General features: G+C 39.7%; 1 protein-coding gene across 6 annotated transcripts in view; it reads left to right on the top strand.

The window, feature by feature from the left end:
* The window catches only part of TNRC6C (trinucleotide repeat containing adaptor 6C), a 96253-nt gene that overhangs the window by 36893 nt on the left and 32332 nt on the right, over positions 1-27028 (top strand). For 4 of the 6 annotated variants that reach the window (XM_044453910.1, XM_044453909.1, XM_044453905.1 and 1 more), the window contains 9 exons: positions 619-3207; positions 11618-11827; positions 12026-12195; positions 14786-14866; positions 16947-17004; positions 17301-17446; positions 22966-23115; positions 25811-25957; positions 26662-26781. In XM_044453910.1, the coding sequence (XP_044309845.1) occupies positions 837-3207; positions 11618-11827; positions 12026-12195; positions 14786-14866; positions 16947-17004; positions 17301-17446; positions 22966-23115; positions 25811-25957; positions 26662-26781 (3453 nt within the window). In that variant the 5' untranslated portion in view covers positions 619-836. The remainder of the gene's footprint in view (positions 1-618; positions 3208-11617; positions 11828-12025; positions 12196-14785; positions 14867-16946; positions 17005-17300; positions 17447-22965; positions 23116-25810; positions 25958-26661; positions 26782-27028) is intronic. The other 2 variants (XM_044453904.1, XM_044453908.1) reach the window with 2 other exon arrangements.

The following is a 27028-nucleotide window of genomic DNA, read 5'->3' as shown; positions in this document are numbered from 1 at the left end:
GATCTTTGAGGGGTATTTTTAATTTTGGAAGTCAGTTCCAAAACTGAAGGATTTTTTTTCGGTTTGTTAAGTAAAACAAGGCAAATATCTGCTACAACCAGATAATGAATTTGATTGCTTTTGTAGACTTGTCCCAAATCAAGAGTCTAGGTGTGTTCATATAATTTATTTACTGCATGCAATAATAGTCAGGGCTACCTGCCAGCAACACAGATGCAGTTTTGGTTTGCCCTGAAGAAAAACGGACTTACTTTGCAATACTCCACAGTTTCTTGTATCAGTCCAGTCCTATTTGTACAGCCTTGTAAAAAAGAGATAGTACTATTTGTTATATGTAAAACCTATGCATATTAGCATAAAGTGATAATATTCAGGACACAGAATTCAGAGTGTGGAAAGCATTATATTTTAGAGGAATTTGTTTAGATATATGAACCACTCTACCACAAGGCATTGTGAAAGTCAGATTTTTTTCCCTTATGCACGCCCATACAGTAAGCTGTAAAGGAGGAAAGATGTTCCATAAGGGATGTAAACATAGCAATCAAGCCGAGAGTGCAACCTGTGTATTTGTGATGTTGAATAGCGGACTAATTTGCATCATGTTTAATTTTTCAGAACTTGGTCACAGCGGATTGGGAGACCATTATGAGAATACTCACTGGGGACAGCAGCCCACTTTCCGAAGTGAAGCCAATTGCAGCTGGGATAAAGTGATAATAGACAGGACTGACAAGGAAGCGTGGCCTTCCATTACAGGAACTGAGACTGAGTCTGCCTCAGAATGTACTACAGACACTGACTCTGCCTCCAACTGTGGCTCAGAGAATAGTAGCATGGCTACAGGGAGTGCCCAAGGCAACTTCACTGGACATACAAAGAAACCCAATGGCAATAATGGCACCAATGGAGCACTCATCCAAAGCACTTCTAACCAGAGTGCCCTTGGAGCTGGTGGAGCAAATGGTAATGGAAACTCAGCCAGAGTGTGGGGTGTTGCCACAGGTTCCAGCTCTGGCTTAGCTCATTGCTCTGCCAGTGGTGGGGATGGAAAGATGGACAACATGATTGGAGATGGTAGAAGTCAAAATTGCTGGGGTGCTTCCAACTCAAATGCTGGCATTAATCTTAACCTTAACCCCAATGCCAATCCAGCTGCCTGGCCTGTACTCGGACATGAAGGAACTGTGGGAGCAGGCAACCCCTCCAGTATTTGCAGTCCAGTCAGTGCCATAGGTCAGAACATGGGCAACCAGAATGGGAACCCAACAGGCACCTTAGGTGCTTGGGGAAACTTGTTGCCGCAAGAGAGCACAGAACCACAAACGTCCACTTCTCAGAATGTGTCTTTCAGCGTACAACCTCAGAACCTTAACACTGATGGACCAAATAACGCTAACCCCATGAACTCTTCACCAAACCCTATCAATGCAATGCAGACAAATGGACTGCCGAACTGGGGCATGGCTGTTGGCATGGGGGCCATCATCCCGCCCCATCTGCAAAGCCTTCCTGGTGCTAATGGGACATCAGTATCTCAAGTCGGTGGGGGAAGTGGTGAAGGAATGGGCAATTCAGTGTGGGGGATATCCCCAAGTAATCCTGCCACAGGAAACAGCAATTCTGGGTTCAGTCAGGGGAATGGAGACACTGTGAACTCAGCATTAAGTGCTAAACAAAATGGATCCAGCAGTGCTGTGCAAAAGGAAGGAAATGGAACAAGTGCATGGGATTCAGGACCTCCTACTGGTCCTGGTGTCTTAGCATGGGGCAGGGGCAGTGGCAACAGTGGTGTCAGTAATATGCATGCTGGTGCTTGGGGCCACCCAAGCCGCAGTGCCAGTAATGGTGTCAATGGTGAATGGAGCAAGCCCCCAAACCAGCATTCCAGTAATGACATCAATGGGAAAGGATCAACAGGGTGGGATAGCTCTAGTGTTACCAGCCAGAATCCTGCCATGCAGCAGGGCAATGAACAAATAAACTCTTGGGCCAAAGCTGCAGCATCTGGCAACACAGGTAGTGAAGGAAGTAATGATAGCAATGGGAGCCAGAATGAAGGTAGTACTGGGAGGGAAGGAACTGGAGAGGGTCGAAGAAGAGACAAGGGGATTATAGAACAAGGATCTGTCCAGTTGCCAAGGAATGACCTTGACCCAAGAGTTCTGTCCAACACTGGATGGGGACAGACTCCTGTAAAGCAAAACACTGCCTGGGAATTTGAAGAATCTCCAAGGTCTGAACGAAAGAATGACAATGGAACTGAGGCCTGGGGTTGTGCAGCTACTCAGCCTTCAAACTCGGGGGGCAAGAATGATGGGTCCATCATGAACAGTACAAATACCTCTTCAGTATCTGGGTGGGTCAGCTCTCCACCCGCAACAGTTCCGACTAATACAGGTTGGGGCGACAACAATAACAAAGCGCCAAATGGCCCTGGGGGATGGGGAGAGCCGACAAGTTCTACTGCTGTCAATAATGCTGCTGCTGCCAAAAGTGGCCACACTTGGAGTGGGACCACCAATCAGGAGGACAAGTCACCTACTTGGGGTGAACCTCAGAAACCCAAATCTCAAAACTGGGGAGATGGACAGAAATCAAATCCAGGCTGGACTTCAGGTGGTGGAGATTGGGTTGATTCTTCATCTGTCTCTGGACACTTGGGAGATGGGAAAAAGAATGGTTCTGGATGGGATGCTGATAATAGATCAGGGTCTGGCTGGAATGATGCTACACGTTCTGGGACCAGTGGATGGGGAAATGGCACAAACAGCAAGGCTACTACAGGTACAAGCTGGGGGGAATCTTTAAAACCTGGTCCACAACAAAACTGGGCTTCTAAATCCCAGGACACCAACGTGAGTAATTGGGGAGGAGCTGCTTCTGTTAAACAGACTGGATCTGGATGGGTTGGTGGACCAGTGCCAGCCAAACAGAAGGATAGTAGTGAAGCAACTGGGTGGGAAGAGCCTTCTCCACCATCCATTCGGCGCAAGATGGAGATTGATGATGGTACCTCAGCTTGGGGTGACCCCAATTATAACAACAACAAGACTGTAAATATGTGGGATAGAAACAATCCTGTAATCCAGAGCAGTACTGCTGCCACCACCACTACCACCACCATTATCAACGCAAACATGGCTGAACCTCAGCCACCGCACCAGTCAAGTGCCCAGTCAAACCGGTCCCCGCTGCTTGGTCCAGGTATGATAAAAGTTTCTGTTTCTCAAAAAAAAAAGTATGCTAAACTCTGGAAAGAAATTGTGATGAGTGTGATATGGGCAGTATTTATTTATGTTGGTTATATATCCACTCTCTCAAAGATAGATTCGTATGTAATATGAATAAGGTTTAAAAATGGTGTCAAAGTATTGTACTAGAATTTGTGATTTGATTTTCTATCCAGAATAGAAGACACACAGAGACATATGACCCTAACTTTGCAAACCTCTTCATGTCTACTCAGAAGTAAGCCTTACTGAGTTCAGTGAAACTTACTTCCAGATTGGTATGTATAGGATTGCAACCTTACTTTCAAAAGCTTATATATAAGAAAATGGTATGCTATTAAATCAAGCTGTGAAACATATCTTTTAAAATAGTGATTGTGGGACTAATTTTGTCTACTAAAAACTCTGCAAAATTGAAAAGTGCAAAGAACAATCAGATTATACAGCAAATTTGGTAATTGGATAGGGACACTGAATCCCTTTCTTAAAATATATATAATCAAGTAGGTGTGTTTAAGGGCATGAGCTGACAATTCTATATAATATAATGACTTTCACTTAACCTGAATGCAATTGTGAATTCATTAGTATTTCAGGGAACAAATCCTAAAATATTCTCTTCATAGCTTGTGCCTTATTTTGTACTTTAACTTCCTATCTTTGTTGTTAAACGTCCTCAGTGTTGTCCAGTCTTTGATGTCCATTCTCAGACACTGCACATCTGTTTCTGTTGCTCTGGCTGTCTCCTGCCAAAGACATATTTCTTCAATTGTGGCTGTTATCCAAGAGGTTGCTTAGTTGTTGGAACCAGTGATTTGTTCATTATCTCAAACAAAGATTTTGTTTTGCTTTGAGAAATAGAAAAATACATGTTTCATTTTGTTTATTGAACAAAAGAGTTAGCTGTGATTTGTGTTACACCAACCATATAGAATTTTTAAAACTTCCAGTTTTTTCTAGTAAAGAAATTTCCAATAGACCCCTATAACCTTTTGAATTCACAAGTTTTAGTTTAAGGGAGCTTTAAAAGAAGATACATAACTTATAGTGAGAACTGCTTTTTCAGTCAGTTTAAAAAGGTTTGTGCTACTTTCACTAGATAATTGCAGGAGATCTCATCCATTGTAGATGAGGATTTCTCATTTCTTACATATGTTGGAATTATGTCCCTAGGAATTCTTATGTAACACTTTGATATGATCTTGTGGGGTATTAAAACCTCACTAGATCTGGAACCCTGAGCTTTACTGATTGTATCGCGTCTTATTCATATGGAAATAGGTTGGTAGCATGCCTCTCTCTGTTTAATGAAGGATTTTAAGTTTGAATTTGAATCTGTGTGAAACAACAATTCCAGTATAAAATGTATTGAATACTCTGATGAGATAAACAAAACAGTAGGCATGACTTAGCCTCTGCTACATGCACAAACATTGTGAACAAGGAGAGAACAGTTGTGTGCATCTACCCAGAGTAGGTGTGGAAACCAGAGGGACAGGAGAAGGGACATGGTTCCTCTACATTTTTTGGCCAGTTCCCTTTGGCTACTGCTTTCCAAGGTTAGGAGGCGGTAGTAATGTGGCTAAAATTGGGACAGGATGTGCACTAGTGCTTCTCTGTCACTTTGATGTTGTTAAGGCAGTCCTGGTAAATCAAGCAATTTCTACCCAACTGCACCTGGCACAGCAACCCCAATCTTGGTGTGCATGCTGCCCCTGTCTTAGAGTGTATGGGCATATGCCTGGTCACAAACCCATTATATTTTTCAGGCTGTGGTAAATGTGGTAAGTGGAGGGGATATAATAGAGCTGAGTTGCCTTGCCCACTGTGGTGCCAGCAGCCAGTGCAAACACCGTGACACCAGAGGGCTGCATCAATGGTCAGAATCCCTCCAAACCTGTCTACTAGTTCTGCAGCCCTATTAAGTGAACAAGGATTTTCCAGGTTTTCGTTATTGACATTTTCTCCATCCCAGCACCATGAATCCCTTCTCACTGAATGGACATTTCCTAGAAGACTGACAATCAAAGAACCAAAATGAAACAACTAATCTAAGTTATATGTGTAATTACTTCTTCATAGGTATCATGTTGTAACCTGGACAACACTAGCAAAACACTGTTTTATAGGTTCAGTTGTCAGTCTGTTTAGGCTTACAGACTCCCCTGTCTTAAAAGCTACATGTTTGGATGTGCTAATCTTCAGTCATAATCTCAATTTACTACTATTTAGAAATCAGCAGCAGAAGGCCCTCTCCTCCTTCCCTCTAAAGAACTGTGGGATTCTTCAGTTAGCCCTGAAACAAGAAAGGGGATGTGGCTTAGTAGACTGACGACTATGACCCTGGCCCTCACTCTGTATTCCCTTCTTAAAATGGTGCTCCCGTGCAATAGGATTCTGTTGCTCCAGCAGTGGGAAACTTGTGGATGTTCAGATATTTGTTAGACTACTGCTCTCATTGGTCTTCGTTAGCCTAGCCAATGGTGAGAGATGTTAGGAGTTGAAGTCCAATAGCAGCTGGAGGGCCACAAGTTGCCCCTCTTTGTATTATTTCATATATCTTTTCATGTGGAATACTAATTTGATACTTATTTTTAATCATACTACAATTTTAATCAGTACTACAAACAATCATTGTATTGTTTGTAGTACTTTTAATCTTTTTATATTTTTATCTGTAAATTGCCTCGAGAGCCTCATAGGCTATGGGGCTGTATACATATGTAATAAATAAATGATAGATAGATAGATAGATAGATAGATGTAGGTATTTAAGAGTGGGGAAAGGTGACTTTGATCAAGGCCATTTAGGCAGCCCACATTACTTGCAAGACCAATTTTAACAATGTTTGCCACATGTTGGATAGAGTGACATACTAATAATGCACTGTAAGCTCATATGAAAGTAGAAAATTGGAAAACCAAGGTATTGGTCAGAAAAATAATGCTATTTTCATACTATACAGCTTTGCCCTGACTCCAGTGGCAATGGCACTAGTTCACAGGGGCACTGTATGTACCCATGGCTCTGTATGAACAGGGTTTATTCTTAGTTTCATGGAAGGCTCAAATTACATTCTTTGACATTATGTCAGGTTTGGTGTGCATGTTGGAGCCCTATGGAAATTAAAAACAGTAAATGCAAGTCCTGTTGCAATCAGTGGAGCCTGAACTTCATATAATTAACTTTGTTCATAGAGGAACTCTAATATACATATGCAGCCAGTATTGCTTCTACACCCAATAAAGTGGGAGAGACCATATTTGAAGACATTGTATACCACTTGAGTCTACATCTTGGTTGGACTGTTCATATTATGATATGACACATATTCCTAGTTGGCTGGAGAAGAGTGGTGCTTCTTCATTTCTTCTCTGTAGTGTTAACCATTTTTTAAAAAATACTAAGTGGAACTCCTCTTGAAATTTGAGGAATTGGACCTTCTTTTTGTATTTCCCATAGACGTTCTGAAGCATCATGACAGTGCCCCTTGCTAAAGCCATGAGATACATGGAGCCTCATGACCTTTATAGCATGTGAATCTCTCTTAGTTTGAGCAATTTAAGTGTCCTTAGTGACTAAGAGAATCCACTTCTGTTGGAGGTGTTTTTATTCCGTAGCCTTGTTTGCACTATTAAGTTTTAAACTTCATTGTCTTAAAACTGAATATTTGTGCTCCTTTGGAATCAACTGTGTACAAGAAAGGAGAATTCTTCAGCCAGTGCAGACTTTTATATAGGATGAAATAGAAATGCCTTAAATAAATAAAATAAATAAGTGTTTCTTAATGTATTAACTGCCTATTTAGATAATGTAAAAATCTTACACCTGTAAGTTTTATCTACTTCTTAAAGGAAATAATATCCTGAAAACCATTTTTAATTCCCAGTCCTGTCTTCTGTGTTGAGCGTCCACCATCTGGTCAGTCATTCAGAACATCTAAGAGACGGAAAACTAATTACCTTCTCCCAGGTCAAATAACTTTTGAATTGGTGGACTTGACTGCCTGTCATAGCACAATCTACTTGTTCTGAATAAGCTGCCCACAGAAAGAACTGAAGGATGCAATTATGAGTATACTTGAAACTTCATTTATTTCAGTTCTTCTCTTGCAACTTTGAAGGCAAACTGGGAATTTGTCCATTTGTATTTGGGAATGTGGTTGACTAGGTTTTTGCTCAAAACAAATTCTTATTTTGATGCTTTACTTTAAAGGCAATCATTTGATTGTCTCTGAAAATATATTTTTCAGCTGTCTAGACTTTAAATATACCTTTGTCTCGTAATGTATGTATTGGGCAATGACCCTTTGCTGAGATACAACCACTTGCATGATAAAAAAAAAACCTGGATATAATATTGGTTGGGTTTTGTACCCTAGATGACATAAAGACAATGCCCCCCCCCCAAATTGAGTCCAGCAAACAAGATGACAGCATAAGTCTCAATTACTCGGTGATTTATTTACTGATGTACCCATTCTGGGATCTCCTGTGGATCACCCTATTATTCCTTTTCTGCTCTAGCAAGGAAGTAGTTCTGGTATAATAAATGGGTTTCCCAACCAGGTGCTCTTCAGAAGCTTTAGGCTTCAACTTTCATCAGCCCCATCCAGCATGTCCAATGGTCAGGAAGGCTGGGAATTGTTGTATAAAACATCTAGAAGCCAATAGGTTGGGAAGGCTGAATTAAAATATATCTTGGGATTGTATCAACAGTCAGACAAAGCTCTTTTTATGCCAAGTCAGCCTGGAGGTTGAAGAGAGCAAATTACTGCTCTGAAATGGTTTCTTGGTCTGGGTCAGTGAGGAATGCTTCACTCTAATATTCTGAAAGATCACCCACACAAATAACCAAGCTGCAGAAAATCTAAAGCAATTTCCTATTCACCTGTCCTCTTCAATGGAGACCTGCCACCCTCTTCTAGTATAGTACCTGCATAGATATTTATATGCCTACCACTGTGGACGCTCAGAAAATCCATAACATACTTTGTAGGGTTGAATTGTGTGAGTATGTGTGTGTGTGTGTGGGGGGGGTGAATTGTAAATATTCATGGAAAGTCTTAAAACACTAATGGAACTTGAATTGTTTTAGGAATTCATATACCAGCAATGCCCAAGTTACTATTTAAGGATTTTTCTAACTAACCATCAACATGATCAATTCTGCCATTTTTTGCATTTTGATTTGATCTCTTGAGAACTTTGCAAACTATGGGTGTCTTAACACATGTTATTGTTTTCATGTAATTACAACTAATTTGCCAGGGCATGAACTCCCTTGTTGTGAGTAATAATTTACATAATATTATGTGGCTCAATACACAGTGTATTTAACAAAATGACTTATACATTACAGATTGGTAGTGATTAATCATTATTATTGAATTTAAAGAGAACCGGGGGAAACTGGTCCCTCTTTCTTTTTGCTTAATAAATGAATACATGTTGCAGTGGAAATTGCAGTGTTCAGGTTGAGGTTAAATATACTGTTGCAAAGACTGGGAGCTCTTTAAATTGTACATTCTAGCTTCCTTTCTAATATTTAATTATACTTAATTTCCTCTATACCAATATGCATGCCAGTATTCAACTACAGAATGAATATAGAAATGAGGAGAAGCCCTTTAATCCAACTTCCTCAAAAGAATCAGATGGCTGATTGATTCAGATCCAAATGTGAATTTTGCATTTCCTTTTCTTAACAGCCTTATGAACCTCTCCTTTCTGGCCTTTCTATTTCCCCACCCCCAATTCTCCAATTAGGTCTCATCTTACCACCTTTCTGTCTGGAACAATTCTTCTTCCCCTAGTCCCACATATCACATCTTCTACTACTTCTCAGGTCCTTCCCCCAGCTTTTCTGCTTGTGACCCAGCTTCCTGCCCCCCTCCTTTGTGAGATCAGCTTGACTAAAATCAGCCAGATGCTCTCTGCTTCTGAGAAAGATGTGGGCAACTTCTCCAGTCATCATCAAGAAGATTCACAACTACTGCCATCAAAATCATAATACAACATTTGAAGCCAAAGTTTTTAATTCCCAAATCCACTGTATCGCTTTTCTCTCAAATGTTGGGATGTGGTTTTGCATTATGGTGATCATTTTGGTAGATATTTTCCACTGTGTGTGTGTGTGTGTGTGTGTGTGTGTGTTTTGAGTATTATATATTGATCTTGTAAAACCACAAATAATTTGCCAACTAGCTTCTGGCCTTAGTATGCTTGGTTTGTATACTTTTTAACATACAGAATGTTTTAAAATCCTTATCACCCTTGCAAGTAAGCCTCCAAGTAACTTCTCTGTTTGCAGACAGACTAAGTAATAAGGATACATTGAAACATTCCCAGCTGATGGTTAAGGAAGGATTCAGACCAAGGTCATGGGAGTACTCCCTTGAATACATATCATTATCAAACTTTATTCTCTAGATAGGGAGAGGCAGTCTGATGCCCTTCAGATTTTAGGATTATGACTCTTTCATGCCCCAGCTAAATGTCTAGTGATTATGGAATTTTTAATCCAAAACATTGAGAGGACACCACATTCTGTATGCCTGCCATAAATAGCTCAGTGTTAACATTCTTTGTGTTTGAAGAAAATACCTGAAATTTGATAATTTTAAGCTTTCCACCAAAATAAATTAAAATTAAGAATGCAAAATGAAATGTTCTACCTCCACAGCTAGCTAGCTAGCTAGCTTGTTTTTGTTTGTTTGTTTGTTTATGGTTTTATAGACTGTTCTCTCAGCACATGCTTTCAGAGCAGTTTACCAAGATTAAAACAACATAACACAACCCACAGTTTCTTGGTATCAGACTTATATTAAAACCTAAAAGTGATTAGTGGAATGATGTCTGCTATCTGTGGCTTCTCCACACCAGCACCTATGCATTGGAGCTCAACATTGTCAAATTGCTTGATAATGTTTGACTTTTCAGCATAGCTTTTGCTTCCTTTTTGAAAGGACTGATGGTGATTAACCTTAACAGCTTACAGGCCATTTACAAAAGTAGGTTAGCTCCAAAACAGGATTGTGCCACACATACTTCATTTCTGTTTGGGATCAGGACTTCAAATGCAGGTCTTCCCCTCTCCCCGCAAAAAAAGCAGTGCAGAGATCCATATTCTATTAAAAATAACAAATGAAAATAATAGCAAGTGATAGGCAGACTTCTGTAAAAGAGCAGGCAAACATGGATTTGTACAATGATTTTACCTAAATAATGCTGCCTAAGAAAAGGGCTGAACGTTCCATATTATGGAATGGTAAAACTCTTTCTTCTATTGAGCCAGATAAATTCGGTATATCCTAAGATTGCTAAGGTTTCAGCATATAGTGATCCAGTCCAGATGACCCTCCACTTCTTGTGGTGCAGTCACAAGAAGGAGAGTGGAAGTGCTGGCTTCAGTATTCAGTTAAACAATTGATCGTTATGGCTGAATCCATAAAATGTGCTTAATTTTACCTAATGGTTACATTATCAATCTAGGGTCATAAAGCATACTGTCTGCTTGGCTTATTTCCCCAAATTAGGAGTGGGTAACCAAGAGATTTGGGCACCAGTCTTATTGCTGCTTTGGTTCACACTGAATCAGGGAAATTTAAAAATTACTGGTTTGTTCCTGAAATTTAGTGGTTAACCACTTCATAATACTCAAGAGTGCTAAAATGATAACTTTAACTTGCTGTCAAAACTCAGTTTGATACTTTTTTACTCTGTATTAATAGTGGAGCACTAAAATGGACAAATGTATTTGCTACAGAGTACCATTTTGTGTGTGTGTGTGTAGGTGTATTTCCCTCAAGGGGCAGCTGGGCATGCCCATATGCTGCATGTTGTCCACCCCATCTTGGACCATATTTAATATTAACCAGAGGTTGCCCAGGTTCAGACACGATGCTAAACCATATTTAGTGAAAGCAAACTACATTACTAACTACTAGATTATTCTCATCTGATGTTTCCTCCTGTAATCATATACCATTTGGGGAGCGGGAGATGCTTCTGAATCAGTCATCAAAAGGATCAGATGCCTTTCTTATTATGAGGCAGATACAACTTTTTATAGTTATCATTTGCAAATACTGAAAACAATTATGGAAAAGGTTGAATTTACCATTTTAGCAAATGATTCCTACTGTGCCACAGGGATTCTTCAAACTCCTTTCTAGAAAAGCAAATTAAATGAGTGTCTTATGTTTCTAATTAAATCTTGTGTGCACCAATTGATTCATGTTCACAAGTTGTCTGTATTGTTGGGGGGATTCATTGCTTTCATGAAGTCTGAAAATTTAATATTATTATTATTATTGTGTGTGTGTGTGTGTGTGTGTGTGTATGGTTCATTCTAATCATGGCTTTCCCATTTCTGATTTCAGCAGGCTGGGGAGAGATGCCTGCTGTCCATGCAAAGCCTGAAGCTTCATGGGGAGAGCCTTCCTCCCCTTCTGCTGCAGTTGATAATGGCACTTCAGCATGGGGGAAGCCCCCCAGTAGTGGTACAGGGTGGGGAGATAACTCTGCTGAGTCAGCAGGGACATATGGAAGAGTGAGTGCACCAGCTGCTGCCCCGGTACTGTGCAAACCAGGTGAGTATGTCTGTGCATTCTTTTTACAGCATAAACTGAAGTTCTGCATTGTGGCTTGGACAACCAAAGACAGATCAAACTCAAAAGACATATGCTCCCCAATTATGTAATAGCAGAGTAAAACATTGATATCATTGGTGTGATATTTAGATTTTAAAGTATAGGAAGGCTAACTGAAATCCTTCATTTCTCCAATAGCTTCTAAATCTTCTATGCAAGAAAGCTGGGGCAGTGGTGGAGATGAAGTAAATCTCAGTACAAGTCAGTGGGAAGATGAAGAAGGAGATATGTGGAATAATACTGCTTCACAAGAGAGTAATTCCTCTTGTAGCTCCTGGGGGAATGCCCCAAAGAAAGGACTTCAAAAGGTAGGACTAAAAATCCCAAAGATAGACACACCAATGATTTATGCATGGTTTTTATATTTTACATTATTTTATGAAAATATTCCTGCAATAAGATTGATACAAAGATGGATCCCATAGTTTGCACATCTTGTTTTGACCATAACCCATAAGAGCCTGGTGTTGGAAAGCAGGCATAGAGTTTAGGTTCTGTTGTTGTATATAACCTTGGCCTAATGTGCCTTGATGGTAATGTTCTTGAGCCAGGTTTTGCCTCCTGTCCACTTGTTCACATTCACACACACACACACACACACACACACACACCAGATATGAAACAGTATTTTGACATCCGTGCAAAAGTCACCCAGGGCAGGTAGAGCTCAGAACTTTAGGACAGAGCTCTTTCAGAATAATATAGGCCAGGGGTGGCAAACCTATGGCACACATGCCACAGCAGGCACGTAGAGCCCTCTCTGTCAGCACACGAGCCAAGTCACCCCAGCATCGCTCCAGCAGCTGAGCACTAGATAACAGCGCACATAGGGGCCATGTACATGCTCAGAAAGGAGTAGCGGTGCCAGGCGATGACATCATGAGCCGTGACTCATTAGCCACAACTCATCGAGCTTTCGCATGGCCAGTCAGTGCACTGCCAAGGATATATATATTTTTGCTTGGACCGGCTGTGAGTTTTAATACATTCGTTTTTATTAACACAAGATTTTAGCTTTGAGTTTTCTTATGAAAAATTAGAATAGTAGAAAAGTTGATTTTTAGAGGCTGAATCTAAATACAGTATGTGATTTGGCTCTTGGTTTAGTAACTGCTCCGTCAGTTGTCCAATCGCCTTATGGAATAGGAGCCTAGTTGCAGCGATTGATGAAGTGGCTGCTAAGTGCCCTCTGCTTAGTTGATGGACCCACTCATATATGAGGAAGTCTATAAAGTAATTGGAAAGACTGCTAGAGAGCAGGTGACTGCATGCTGATATTAACACTGACCGAACACACAACAAGAGCTATTTGATGGACTATGTTGTGACACTAGTGACAAAGAAATTATTACTCTTCTTTCTATCATTGTGTATAGAATGACCTCCTCTCAATGGTGTTCATTGGAAAATAGTTTTTTCTCACAACAGTCTGAAGGAAGGACCATTTAAAGACCTCTGTAATATATTTGCAAGGCAGTTTTTTGTCTGCTTTGATGTCCTTTGGTGATCAGGCTCTCAAATCAAAATTAAAAAGCTATTGACCAGCTTCCTTCTGCAGTAATATTTCTCTTGTGGTGTTCTAAAGGCAGTTGTACATAACTACTAGTTAAAAAATGTTGAACACCTTTCAGTTGATATCTTGATTAATGATGTCCCAGAATAATGCAAATCATATCACAGACCTCTCTCTGTTTACTGCTTTTGTTGTTCTTATTTGGAATTAGCACAATGCTTAGGAAGGTGGACTGTATTGCAACCGTTGTCCAGCTTTAAAAGGAAACTTGACTCTTCATTATTTTTATTATTTTTGTATATTCAAGAGTGTGTTGGACTCTTAGAATGTAGGATTGAGGCCAAGTTGTGTGATGTCAGCTGTGGTAAAGTTAGTAAGGTGATGATCCAGTATTGTGGTGGTTCTATTCACTGCTTGATTTAAATCAGATGTTACAGTTTGTGGCCAAATTGTGTGATCTTTTGAGCCATATAATTCCATAAACTAAATCACAACAACAATGGAATACCATTCTGCATACAGTACTCCATGTTTTTAATTGACAAATTGATAGAATTCTGCATTAGAAACATCCATTTAAATACAGCCAAAAGCAAAGAAATGGAAATGAGCTATTTTCAGATAATGGCTTGCAAGTCTAATTGTAAACAATGGTTTTTGGAAATAAAATATACATTTATATAAATTTGTTTATTTATTATTTTTGGGAGTTTGAGGTGTGCATTATTTCTCTGTTGTGTCTAGCAATAAAATAGGAAATAGTCATCTTTTCCATCTGGTTATGTCAGACCTGTATAATGCATAACATATGCAACAGTAAATCATAACTTATGCTGTTTGTGCAGCAAGCATTGTATTTGCATATTTTTATTTCCATTTCGGTGTTATTCTAATCCCCTTACATTTGAAATCAAGGAACTGTGGTTAATTTAAACAGCTGTTATTATAAATAAATCGGGATACAGCAGTGTATTATTCTAGCTTGTTCATTAACCATAGTTTAAACTAACCAGAGTTCTCTTCATTTGGACGTAATAGAAAACTCAGATTTGTTTAAAACTTGAAGCAGATGCTTTTGGTTTCCTCCTCTGACATGCACCAAAGGAGGATGGGAGAGGAAGGACCTTGTGAACCTAAGACTCATTTCAGCTTGTGCATACAATGCTAAGTCATGGTTTAGTGTTAGGACATATGACTATATAATGAGTTATGTGTGCATGTACCCTGAAGTAACTACAGTATTGATAAGGAAAGTGTTTATATGGATTTGGACTGCTTTTCCTTCTATAAATATTTAAAAAGAGTAGGTTGAGGCTCAGTCCTGTACCTACTCAGTGGGACTTATGTCTGAGGAGGCTCATCTGTTCAAATGTTTTCCCTTTCAGGGCATGAAGACATCTAGTAAGCAAGATGAGGCCTGGATCATGAATCGTCTGATAAAACAGCTCACAGACATGGGCTTCCCAGTGAGTAACATTTCTGTTCCAGTATATCCTGTAGTTTTGCTTCCACGGTTCATAGAAAATATAGATGTCTTTGATTCCGTAGAAATGTCATCAAGCTTGCAAAGTCATGTTAACTTAACTGGGAGTAGGTCCCATTGAACAAAATAAGTCTTACTGCTGACTGGAAAATGTATAAGATTGCACTGCAAGTTTCAATAGAATGCATAGTTGGAATATTACATCTTCTGGACTGCTTTGAATACAGTTAGATGTCCCATAACAAGGTGAGGGATGCATCACATTTTAGAAAGTTTATTTATTTAGGTGACTTGAAGTTGTTAATAATACATCTTTATTCCCCCTCTCTGTCTGTGAATCAAACAGAGATAATTAAGTTGTTGGTCTGCCAAGATCTTACCCAAAGGCATGTATTCATCAGTAATGCTTAAATAGCATGTCATGGCAGAAGGTGTCAAAAAGATGAGACTGGCTTTCAGGACCCCATAAATCCACTGCCAGGGAGATGCCAGCTGTTCAGAATGACAAGATAAATTCTGCCACAAACCTGGGAGGGAGTGGAGGGGGCATGTTGTGCTTTGGACCAAGAAGGGCAGGATGGGCAATTTGTTTGTCCCCAAGGGCTATATTTAGGCATAGATAGTGGGTTGGTACTGCATCTGTGAGCACACACATAGACATGTATGAACCACAAGCTCACCCATGTGCACATGCACACACACATTTATGCAGGACTGAGCATAGTCAGCATGCAGGACTGAGAAGGTTGAACCTTCTTATGGATGAGAGCAGACCACATAGTTATTCTTCAAGGACTGCATGTGGCTCACAAGACACATGCTGTTGACTCCTGCAGAAGGCCAAAGAAGCAGCATCACAAATCAGGCAGCTGAGCTACATAGGCTGTTTTCCATTTGTTAATGTCCCTGCCCTCTCAGTGTTTGATGTCCCCAGAAACCTGTGAAGGATATCACTCTTGTTTCCAGTTTATATATGGGGTACTGGAGCTGAAAAGGGATAGGGGCAGGGCTTGCCTGAAGCACGACTTGAACTCAGGTTTCACTCTCTGTGCCCAAGTCATGTTGACCTTAGAACTAATTTTCTAAGGTTGCTGGGTTTTTTACCTACTAGCTCCTGCATGTGTATCAGCAGCTTGATTCGTAGATATTGGCAGATGTTGCTGCTTATTTCTAAGCCATGCAAAATGTTGTTTGCTGATTCCTAGGTATTAGGTTGCTGCTAAATGCCCAGACAGAAGTCCTCATTTTTTGTTTCTGTTTCTTTTATTATCTATTGGCAATTCCATCGCCATCTTGAATATAACATATTAGCAGAGGTAGGAAGGCATATGGTTTTCCCAGTTTCAATGTATGGCTGTGAAAGTTGGACCATAAGAAAGACTGAGCACCAAAGAATTGAGGACTTTGAATTGTGGTGCTGGAGAAGACTCCTGCGAGTCCCTTGGACTGCAAGGAGATCAAACCGGTCAGTCCTAGAGGAGATCAACCCTGACTGCTCTTTAGAAGGCCAGATACTGAAGATGAAACTCAAATTGGCCACCTAATGAGAAGGAAGGACTCACTGGAGAAGACCCTAATGCTGGAAACAATTGACGGCAAAAGAAGAAGGGGACGGCAAAGGATGAGGTAGCTAGATGAAGTCACTGAAGCAGTTGGTGTGAGTTTAGGTGGACTCCAGGGGATGGTGGAGGACAGGAAGGCCTGGAGGAATGATGGCCATGGGGTCATGATGGGTTGGACACAACTTTGCTAAACAACAACAACAACAACAAGGAAGGCATAGAAACAATATCAGCATGCCAAGTCATGATCTCCTCACAAAGGAAGGTATATGTCAAAAGTGCTATGAATTGCCCCGAGAAAATCTTGTTGGCTTCAAATTTTGTGTAAAAGTTTACACAGCCATTTCACAAGCAAGTCAGTCAGTGCTGTTTGAAAAAAAAAACATTTTAAATTCACCTTCTGACTAGCCTACATTTAGGTGTATCCCCCACTGAGTTAACTGTTGTTATAAAACCTACATTTTAGAAGTTCTGAAAAAGCCCACATTTTCATTTTTGCAGAGAGAGCCAGCAGAAGAGGCCTTGAAGAGTAACAGTATGAATCTAGATCAGGCCATGAGTAAGTATTTTTATAACTGAAATAGAAACTTGTGAGTGTTCTTCTATTACAATGAAATCAGTCTCACTTTTCCTGAAAGCATTTTATCTAAGTGCTGGGTTGGTTGTGTATTGTCATCCATGCCAGATATAATGCTTTGTAAGACAAAATGCATTTTAAAATCTCAGCTTGTAACATGTAATAATCTAGGTGAGGGCATTGTAGTAGCTATATCAGCAGGTTTGTCATCTTATCTTGATTTTACAAAGTTTCCTTACTATTCTTCAACTCCTTCACATTGTTTTTACTGTTTGCAGGTGCTCTGCTGGAAAAGAAGGTGGAAATGGACAAGCGTGGAATGGGAGTGGCTGACTACAATGGAATGGTCACCAAACCCCTTGGCTGCCGCCCACCACCAATCTCCAAAGAGTCTTCCATGGACCGCCCCACCTTCCTTGACAAGGTAGGGACAGCAGTCCGGGAATAGATCAGACATTAGTAATTGTGAAAAGTGGGAAGAAATGCTTGAAGTTGTATTAACCCTAGAGAAGAGGGGCACAAATGTGCTGCTTTGCCTCATTATTCTGCTCCTTGCGTGTGCATCACGACTTGGAAAAAAGAGAGTGTTGTATTGTCCTGGAGACTGACATTTTCTGTTTCATCTATTTATGCTCTGACATGGAAAGATAAAGACATTTGGCCTTAGCACTGTATCCTCGGGGACTTGGCATTTCCAGCTGTTCTTTTATAGGAACTACTAAGGAATAGGTTTGAACTATTTGCACTCACAGTAATTCAGCCAACATTGCTAATAAGGGAGTACATTATGGGTGTTCATGTTGAATGTGGATGTCAGCTCCTTACAAGGACTGAACAGAAACCAGTTCATTTTGTGTTGGGATTTGATTTGGTGATTGACAGTAGCAGCCTCTATGACTTGAACTCCATTAAAATAACTTTTAATGCTTTGCAAAGCCTCTGTCATTTGCAGAACTACCACTTCTTGTTCTGTCATGGTAAACTCCAGAATTCGAGACAGAGTGATAGGAGCTGGCAGGAAACTGAAATTCATTAAATCCAATCCTTTACAATAAAGTAGAAACAAGTGAATGCAAGTCTGTATCCACACCATATTACCTTCCTTCTTCACGCCTCAGAATTAACCCCACCTTTCAAACATGTACCATAAGCAGAGCACAGGGATTAATAGGGTGCTTTATTCAGGAAGCACATGTATTAAAGTAGTCCAGAGGAATATGCCTCCCCTATTTGTCAGAATTTAGATTGCAACCTCCTTTAGAATAGGAGGTTCTAAATGGCCTTTCCTTTTGTTATATTGTTACTCTGTGAAGCTTACATTGATGGTGCTATAAAAATCAGAGACTCTAAGCCAAGCCAAGCTATTCTGTTGGGGCTGTATGAAATTTCAAAAATGCATTTATCTTGACCTCTGGTATTGCCAAGTAATAGAAAGACACTGGCAATGCACTTAAACTTTCCCAAATAGTTGCCCTGGATCTTGTAGCACATCTGTCACATCCAAAAGCCTGACACTGGTCATGACAATTGGTGTTGCTTAAGAGGGGCATAAATTCAGGAAAAACACTTTTTCATCCCAGGGGACTATATCTGGGGCATTAAAATCCTAAATAGCCTCAGCTAATTACTGAAGGGCTGCATTACTTATGGAAGTTCTTTGTGTTGTTTATGTGAAAAGGCATATTGCTCTGCAAACAGTTTACAACCCTTGATGACATTTCTTTGATTTGATTTGACATAAACAAATATATTGTACAGTAATATTGTGGTACAACAAATTCTAATGTAAATTGAGAAACTTAAAGTATCCTTTTCTATTATTGTAGGATACTTTGAGGAGCATAACTTTTCATAATTATTACTTAGAGGGGAAGATATGTATTGTAACAAAGAGAACAATTATATGGTCCCTAGAGAGCACCCCGGGGATATTTTGGAGTCTTCCTTCTGCTACAACTTTGGAATGGGGACTCTAGATTTACACCCAGCCCCTTCCCACAACTCTTCTCAGCTGCTTTGGAAATAGATGCACTGGCTGCTTTCTGAGGTTGCAAAAATGACCACAGAGAATTCTGCAAGAAGCTGTTGCAGTCAGCAGGGAAGAGAGGAGACACCAAGGTACAAGAAAGTATACCTTCAAAAACAAAGCAGGACTGAGAGACGAAGTCACCTGCATTGCTCTTCCAGTCCTGCTAACAGTAGTTCATCAGGACATGAGATACTTGGAAAACTCCAAAATTGGAGACTTCCATCCAACAAGTGCACAACTTGTAGAATTATGTCCTATATATCTTACTTGAAAGATCTGCTTTCAAGCAATTGGTGAAGCTACACTCCAGGCTTTGGATTGTGCTTCACAGTTGGGAACTTTGCAGTCTTGTTTCTTTTAGCTTTTAAAGTTTTCATTCCCGTTTCCCTGATTGCTTTTCTTTCTCTTCCTAGCTCTGTGCTAGCTTTCTTTAGATCAAACTAATTTGCTAGTCTTTGGGGAGAACCTTTTAATGGGGGTAAAAATGGAAAAGGCCTACTATAATTTGTGAATCCCCAAGTGAATTGCTGAAGTTGAATTGCTCTAGTTTAGGGACAGTCTTGTGAACCATAGCTGCTTTTATTGCACATTATCAAAAACTATACAAAAAGGTCAAGTGTGCATCACTACTACATTCTCTATTAAATGCCAAGTACTACCATTCAGATTTATTTCCCGTGGCAGACTCCTTTTCTGGAAACAGAAACTTCAATCTCCAGGTCAGCTGGTATTTGCAATTCAACTAACTTCGTACATTCAATTTGTATTTTACAAGTGCTTGAGTGCCAGTATGTTAACGTTTACTGAAGATACTGACATTCCTGATCAGGTTTCAACCCTGTGTGAAAGCTTCTTATCAAGTTTCCATGATACATAGTATGTGAACAGAAGCCATAGTTCACATAGCAGTTCTTGCAAGAGTAGAAGAAATATAGGACACTGAAGCTATTCCTATTTAAGAGGCCAGAAGGAACTGCAACCAGATCATGACCTGGGGAGAAGCCATTCTTGAACCTGTTACTGTCATGCAAGCTGCAGCTTGTGGAGCATGACAGATATTCTTGTAGAATGTTAAACATGTTGAGCTGAAATGCCTTGGAGATATGATTAGAAAGTGTCAGTGTTCTCCCTCAGGGCTTTTCAGCACTAAACTAAGTATCAGTTCGGTTGATGATAAATAAACTTTTCTTGCTCTCCACATGTGGTTATTAAAAACCGCATATTAGCAGGATTTGTTTAGGAATTCAGAGATCTTTAATGTTTGAATGGCATAGACCAAACCTCATCCCATTTAGGATCATGTTGCTGATCTTCTGAGTAAACAGGCAGGAACATGGTGTGAGATAGCTATAAAATGTGTTCAGTAAATTAATAAAGACCATGCATTCTTGCATTTATAAGTATGTACAAAGTGCACAGAAAATTGAGATTTTTTTCCCCACACAATTTTAGTTTTTTACATTGTAGAATATATGCTTGTTGAAAGGGATATTTAAGCTCTGGGGAATACTCTAACTCCACAAGAACCCTTGCACAGCCCCCTATGGCAGCCTGTCCTGGGGTGGAAGAAGGGGTGGAAGAAGCAGATATGGGGTGGAAGAAGCAGATATACCATGCTTTTTTGTTTTACCAATATTATTGCTGACAGGCACAGTAGAAGCCCTTTAAACCCTTCTATATGGATTACAGCACAGGACATACACTAGGCCTGTTTAGGCATAATGCTAAACCACAGTTTATGGTTTAGCATAGTTTTGCTGTAGTTCTAAACCATGCAGTTTAGTGTGTAATGATCGAAAGGTTCTGCCTTTATTTTACATTAATGAGAATTCCCCATTATACTCACACTTGAGGAGTCTGGTTTGTTTTAAACTCTAGTTATTTTAAGCAAGTCAGGATCCAACTGTGGTTTATGCTTCTGGCTTGTTCACTAGCTAAAGTTAAAACTAGCCAGAGTTTGCAGAGTTTGGATGTAACAAGGAATCTTACTTAGCTTAAAACTGAAAATGGATGTTTCTGATCTCCAGAGAAAGAAAAAGGAATGAGTGAACATGCAGCCCCAATGCTACTCTTTGCTTGTATATATAATATAAAGGCAAAGAGACTTTAGATGGATCCATATGTACCTTTTGGGATGGAGAGTGAAATAGAGTGAAATACTGCTTTCTGTAGCAGTAGTTCTCACAGCAGAAACTGAGACCCCTAGGTAAACATTAGTAGACAGAGGAGGAGCCCTTTTCTCAAGCTCCTTCCACCCCAGACTTCCACTACCAAGTTTTCCACTTGATAGTTTAGGTTGGTAGACATGTCATTTCCAAGCTTCCAAATCATGGTTTGGAGGAGTGGGAATGAGCTTTGTGCTTGTGCAAAACCCTCCTTCCCTTCTCTTGTGCATCAGCATCACCTCTCTTCTTCTCAATTTGGAGACAAACCATAGTTTGCCTTTTCATCTAAACCTGCAAGCTATGGATTGTGTTTGCTTTGAAAGCAGACCTGGAAGCCATCTTCAATTTATTTCCAGAGAAGCGGCCATAAGGTGCCATAAGACTCTCCATTGTTTCTTCTTTGAAATGGTTTCAAATCTGCCTGGGGGATACATGCAAACCAGTTTGATAGTTTAGAGGTAAAGGTTTGTCTGAATCAGTAACTGTACAAAGGCAAGAAGAAGTTTCTAAAAGCAAATCTTGTTACTTGGAGCCTTGAATCTTCCCAGTGGAATTGATATAATGCTTTCTTACAATTCAGTGACCCATGGAATGTTCTTGCTCCACATTCTCAGAAGAACTCTGTAACTGGGAGTGGTCAGGATGTAAAATTCTAAATTGGCTTTTGTTTAGAAAAGCCTGGCAATGACAAAACTGAAGAATGCTGTGCCTGAGAATCAGGTATCTGCATTAAGTCCACATGTTCATGTTGAGGCTTCTTAATATCAGTGGGACATAAGCATATAAGTGACTTATGCTTGAGGCCATAGCTGAAAATGTAGAATTCTTTTAAGACTCCCCCATTAGCACTAAAACATGTCATTTACACTAAGTTCCCTAATTATATTAGGCTTTGTAGCAGCCTCCGTGTCATCTTCCCTGGTGTCCAAATTGGTAACTGGTTACAAAAAGAAGTCCTGGCTGTTTATTTACACAGTGATTACCATGTTTATATTTTAAAAACTGTTTCATGTTTGTCACGTAGCTGAACAGTTAATTTGCAATTTAGAGCAGAACATAAGCAGGAGTAATTAATTACATATATTGCCAAAGATTCACTGACAAAAACTCAGTGAGTTTTTTGTAGTTTCTAACTTCTACTTACCTCCTCAGTCTGTGCTCCGTTTGCCTTACGGCAGGGTTCTAAAACTGCAGAAAAGACAGGTTTTCAGGAAAACTGATTGTTGTTTTGCTCTTTTCCTTTTGTAATCTGAGATGAAAGAGAGGAAATAAAGCTGGCATGGAAGTTACACCTGGGCAAAAGCCTTGCCTTGTGGGGGGGTGGGGGGGAGCTCTTGCTATTCTATTCAAGAGAAGAGATTGGACTCCCTATAACCTTCCTGTTTTAAACCATTTCAACAGTACTTGTAATTTCACTGTTGTTTGGGAATTTTATGATTATAAACCACTCTGAAGGGCTTTTAAATTAAATAGACTTGCACTTCCTGTTTTTCATATTTGAGAATGATGGTTCAGTAATACATTTGCAACATGGAAAGTAAAAAGCAAAGATAAACAGTACCTTAATTCTGTTTCTCTTTTTCTTCTTCCTTTCACCCCATACTTTTCATTATGTATTCCTCATGCCTTTTTAAACAATATTTTGATCTTTTATTCATTCATGTTCCACTATATTTCCATGGGAAATTGTTTTGTGCACTGTCTGTACCTGGACACTGCACACAGCTCACCCTTTCTTTTTTCAATCAGGATGGCGGCCTAGTGGAAGAGCCCACTACTTCACCATTTTTGCCTTCACCAAGCCTGAAGCTCCCCCTTTCAAACAGTGCACTCCCTAATCAGACCCTGGGTGGGATTGCCTCAGGGCTGGGCATGCAAAACTTGAATTCTTCTAGACAGGTAAGGTACCTTTTGAATCACAACTGTGTGAGTGTCAGGACACTTGCCCTCACTAGTTAGAGAAATTATTTTTTAAACTTGTTTTTGCTTTCTTTTTTTAAATTAAAAGCAGTTGGGTATAAAGTCAAATCATTTTGTTTTTAGTTTTTTTAAGGGGCATTTGTTACTATATACCAAAATGACTAACCGCCTTTAGCTCTAGGTCTTTAGCTTCTCCTTCCCAACCATTTCTTGAAAGCCCTTGCTGTTGGTTCCTTTTATCTCTGGCTAATGTCTCTCCTCAGTGTCCATCCTCATCCAGAAATTTACTCAGTGCTTTACTCAGCTTGTAGTTCCTTGCTTTCCCCCATCCTTTTGTTTCACCCTCTCAGCTCATGGCCATTGAAAATTTTCCCTATATGAAGATGTTATAGCACTCCTTACCACCTATACTATCAGCACAAGTTGTCTTGGCTAAGCATATGAGACTAGACTTGTTCTCATATCAAACTTCCTAAGCTTCACATTTGGTGGTGCAGCCAAGCCTAGGTGATGAAGCTAGTTGCCAACATTAGAAAAATGGAATATTCCCCTAGTACCAGTGTTTACAGTGTAGTGCCAGTCCTGTGCACTGAACTATTTAACACTAGATACCTGGGTTAATCAAGAGCCTAGATGCTGTCAAATTCTTAACTCAAAGTCTCACAGTGAGCTCAAATCTACAGTCCACCAAGGGGTGGACAACCTAGTGGTTTCTAGATGTTTTGGATTACAACTTCCATAATTCCAGACAATTGACCTGTTGGCTGAGTTACTACCTCTGCCTCACAGGTTGAATGCAGGGATACAAAGGTATGGCCCTATTTTCCTTATGATTCGATTCAAAATGGTGCTTTTGACTTGGTTTTAGACCAAGTTCCCAAAGAAAACATAATTTTTCATATGAATGTACCTAAACACTCAGGATATGCCAGAGGATCCTCTTTGTAGTTGCTGTTGGTCACTTATGGATGTATACCCCACTTCTCTACAAAAGTACACAAGATAGCTTACCCCAAATCTGCACAATACAAAATAATAAAAAGAAAACAAAACCAACTACAGTTAAAAAACAAGCAGCATTTTTCCAAACAGGCAGATAACACGATAAAAGATACGTGCCGCATACATCTTCCCTTTTCTGACTGAAATTTCTCCTGCCAGGCTTAGTTGTGAAACAAAGAAAAAAGGAGCATGGAGCCTCTTGCCTTTCTTTCAGGCCCCCAAATATTTGGCTTCTGCTTGCAAATATTTCAAGTTAGGAAGAAAGGAGACTACCAATCCAGTGAGGGGAACTATCTTTTAGAAACAAAGCACTACCAGTTTTTGATACCTGGAAACTCACAGCCTGCAGATGCTATTCTCCTCATTGTGTTGTCTTTGCAGCACCCAGATCTGTCTGGTTCCATCCATCAGGTGGACTCTGTTATCATGTGCTGCCTTTTCACTTTGTTTTAGATACTGATTTTTATACTGTATTTACTGATGTTTCTAACTTCATTAGCTGCTCTGTTTATCCTCAGAAAGAAGAGTAAAGTAAAAATAAATAAAGGCAAACATAATCTTGAGGAGGAATCACTCCATCATATTAAATAAAGGAAGCTGAAAACCAGGAAATTGCATCTGATAAACTTTGCCACATCTTTATTCAATTATACTGTCTTTGTAGTAGTTTTTTTTCCAAAATAAAGAAGGCAGAAGGAGAAACTGGAGGCTTGACTAGAACATGTTGAAAGTATGGCCAGTTCCTCTGCCTTTGAATCTCCAAACTCTTGCTAGTTATGAAAAGAAAATGATCCTATCTATATTTTCTATTTATAAACATTCCACATATGCAACATACTTTGAGATGAAGAAAAGGGTTTTAGAACTGTATACCTAGGAAGAAGGTCAATCTTTAGAACATTTAATCATTAGCCACAGTTAGTGGTTAATAGTGACTATCACCCTGGTATCACATACACTGCAGGCAGCTAACTTTAAAATAAAACTGCTTATACAGCCATAAATTTACCCATTCTTTTAAAAAAAGCATTATGGCAAATGGTATAAGGAATGTCTGGGAAACAGATGAAAACTATATCACAATGCACATATAATATCTAGAAGAAAAATACAAACTCAAAAGGAAATGCCCATATATAGATTAGTTGTCTTTTTGGATGGGAGACAGGTTTAAACCTGTTTCTCACATGCATCCACCTATAATAGTGATCATTTGTACCTGCAGCAAGTTGGTTGCATGGCATTTCATACATAGTTTCTCCATTAGCTCTCCACATTGTTGTAGCAGTTTTAACAGAATCATTCTGTCTTCTGGAGACATTCGCTTGGTCAGAATAACTACACACAGACAATTTACTAAAGAGGGCACCTCCACACAGTTGACATGGTTGGCTGCATGTTTATGTACAGGTGTGTGTGTGTATATATATATTCATTTATTTGTACAGATCTGTAGTCATATAGATGTGTACAATAACACATACAGAGATGCTACTGCCATTACAATTTTCCAGAGTTTCACATTAAATCTGCACTGAAGCAGCTGTTGAAACAGCTGCTAATTTGTGCTAGAGTACTTTTGTTGACCAGTTTTGAGCTGTGGACTAGTCCTTACAACCATTGCAAATTATAAAATTACACATTTGAAATATTCTCACCTTTCATCCCACAGATACCGAGTGGCAATCTGGGTATGTTTGGCAATAGCGGAGCAGCACAAGCCAGGACCATGCAGCAGCCGCAGCAACCGCCAGTGCAACCTCTTAACTCATCCCAGCCTAGTCTTCGTGCTCAAGTGCCTCAGTTTCTCTCCCCTCAGGTTAAATTGAGCTCTATAGCCTTCATGAGAGCTAGATGTGCAAAAACACATGTGCCAGCAGCCACTGCCAGCTTTAAAAAGTGGGTGTAATAGTTGGCACCTGGGTTGCTGAGCTGGTCAGAAAAAAGGTTTCTCTTCCTGGCCTTGCTGTTTTGATTTGCTGCAGCTTTGGTGATGACCGTGTCTGTCCCATAACTAAAGCATGTTGAGTCAAACAATTAAACAGAGGGCAAGGTTCTACATTTTAAGAAGTTGGCTACGCCAGGAGATGGTTGGTGGTGCCAGCTAGAACAATACAAACATAAAATATTGATGCAACCACTCTTGTGGAATATATTTCTATGGAAAGTACCACAGGAGGCCAAAAACCACTTTTAAGTTGCTATGCCAGTCTATTTGATTTCAGAAAAAAATGCACATTTTAAGTTCCTGCATGTAGCATGAAAACATATTTATGATTCATTTTTCTATATCTATCAGACTTCAAAAACATGACCACTTTGGGAACTACATATTTAGTTTCCTGTGACATAGGGTGGTTACTTTTGACTTCCTTGCGTGTTATTCTGTTTCACAACAAACTCAACAGGCCCTCCATAAGTCACTTCCTTCAGAGCTGGTTTGCTTAAAGACTGTGGGAGTATAGTACTGTAATTAATTACATCTGTAATAACAGAAACTCACTTGTTATGTTCTCTCCACAGGTTCAAGCACAGCTTTTGCAGTTTGCAGCAAAAAACATTGGTCTCAATCCTGCACTATTAACCTCGCCAATTAATCCTCAGCATATGACGATGTTGAACCAGCTCTATCAGCTGCAGCTGGTGAGTTAAAAGGCACAGTGAGAAAGCTATAAATCCAAAAATGAAAGTATTGACTTTAAAGCCATAAAGGTTGTCATCTTTACTTCAGAAATTATGATGAGGCCTGCTTCTGGCAGTGAGTTTATATACCTGAATCTTAAAGTTGTCAGCTTCAGGATAATAAGACTTTTCATTTTTGCTGATACTGATCAGATTTTTCAATTTCTGAGACATACAGTTCAACTTCAAAACTGTCTTTTAATACCGA

Source organism: Varanus komodoensis, unplaced genomic scaffold, assembly GCF_004798865.1.
Source record: "Varanus komodoensis strain SLA01 unplaced genomic scaffold, ASM479886v1 scaffold7_1, whole genome shotgun sequence".
Classification (NCBI taxonomy): domain Eukaryota; kingdom Metazoa; phylum Chordata; class Lepidosauria; order Squamata; family Varanidae; genus Varanus; species Varanus komodoensis.
Note: the sequence above shows the minus strand (reverse complement) of the source record. Positions and strands in the feature narration are given on the sequence as shown.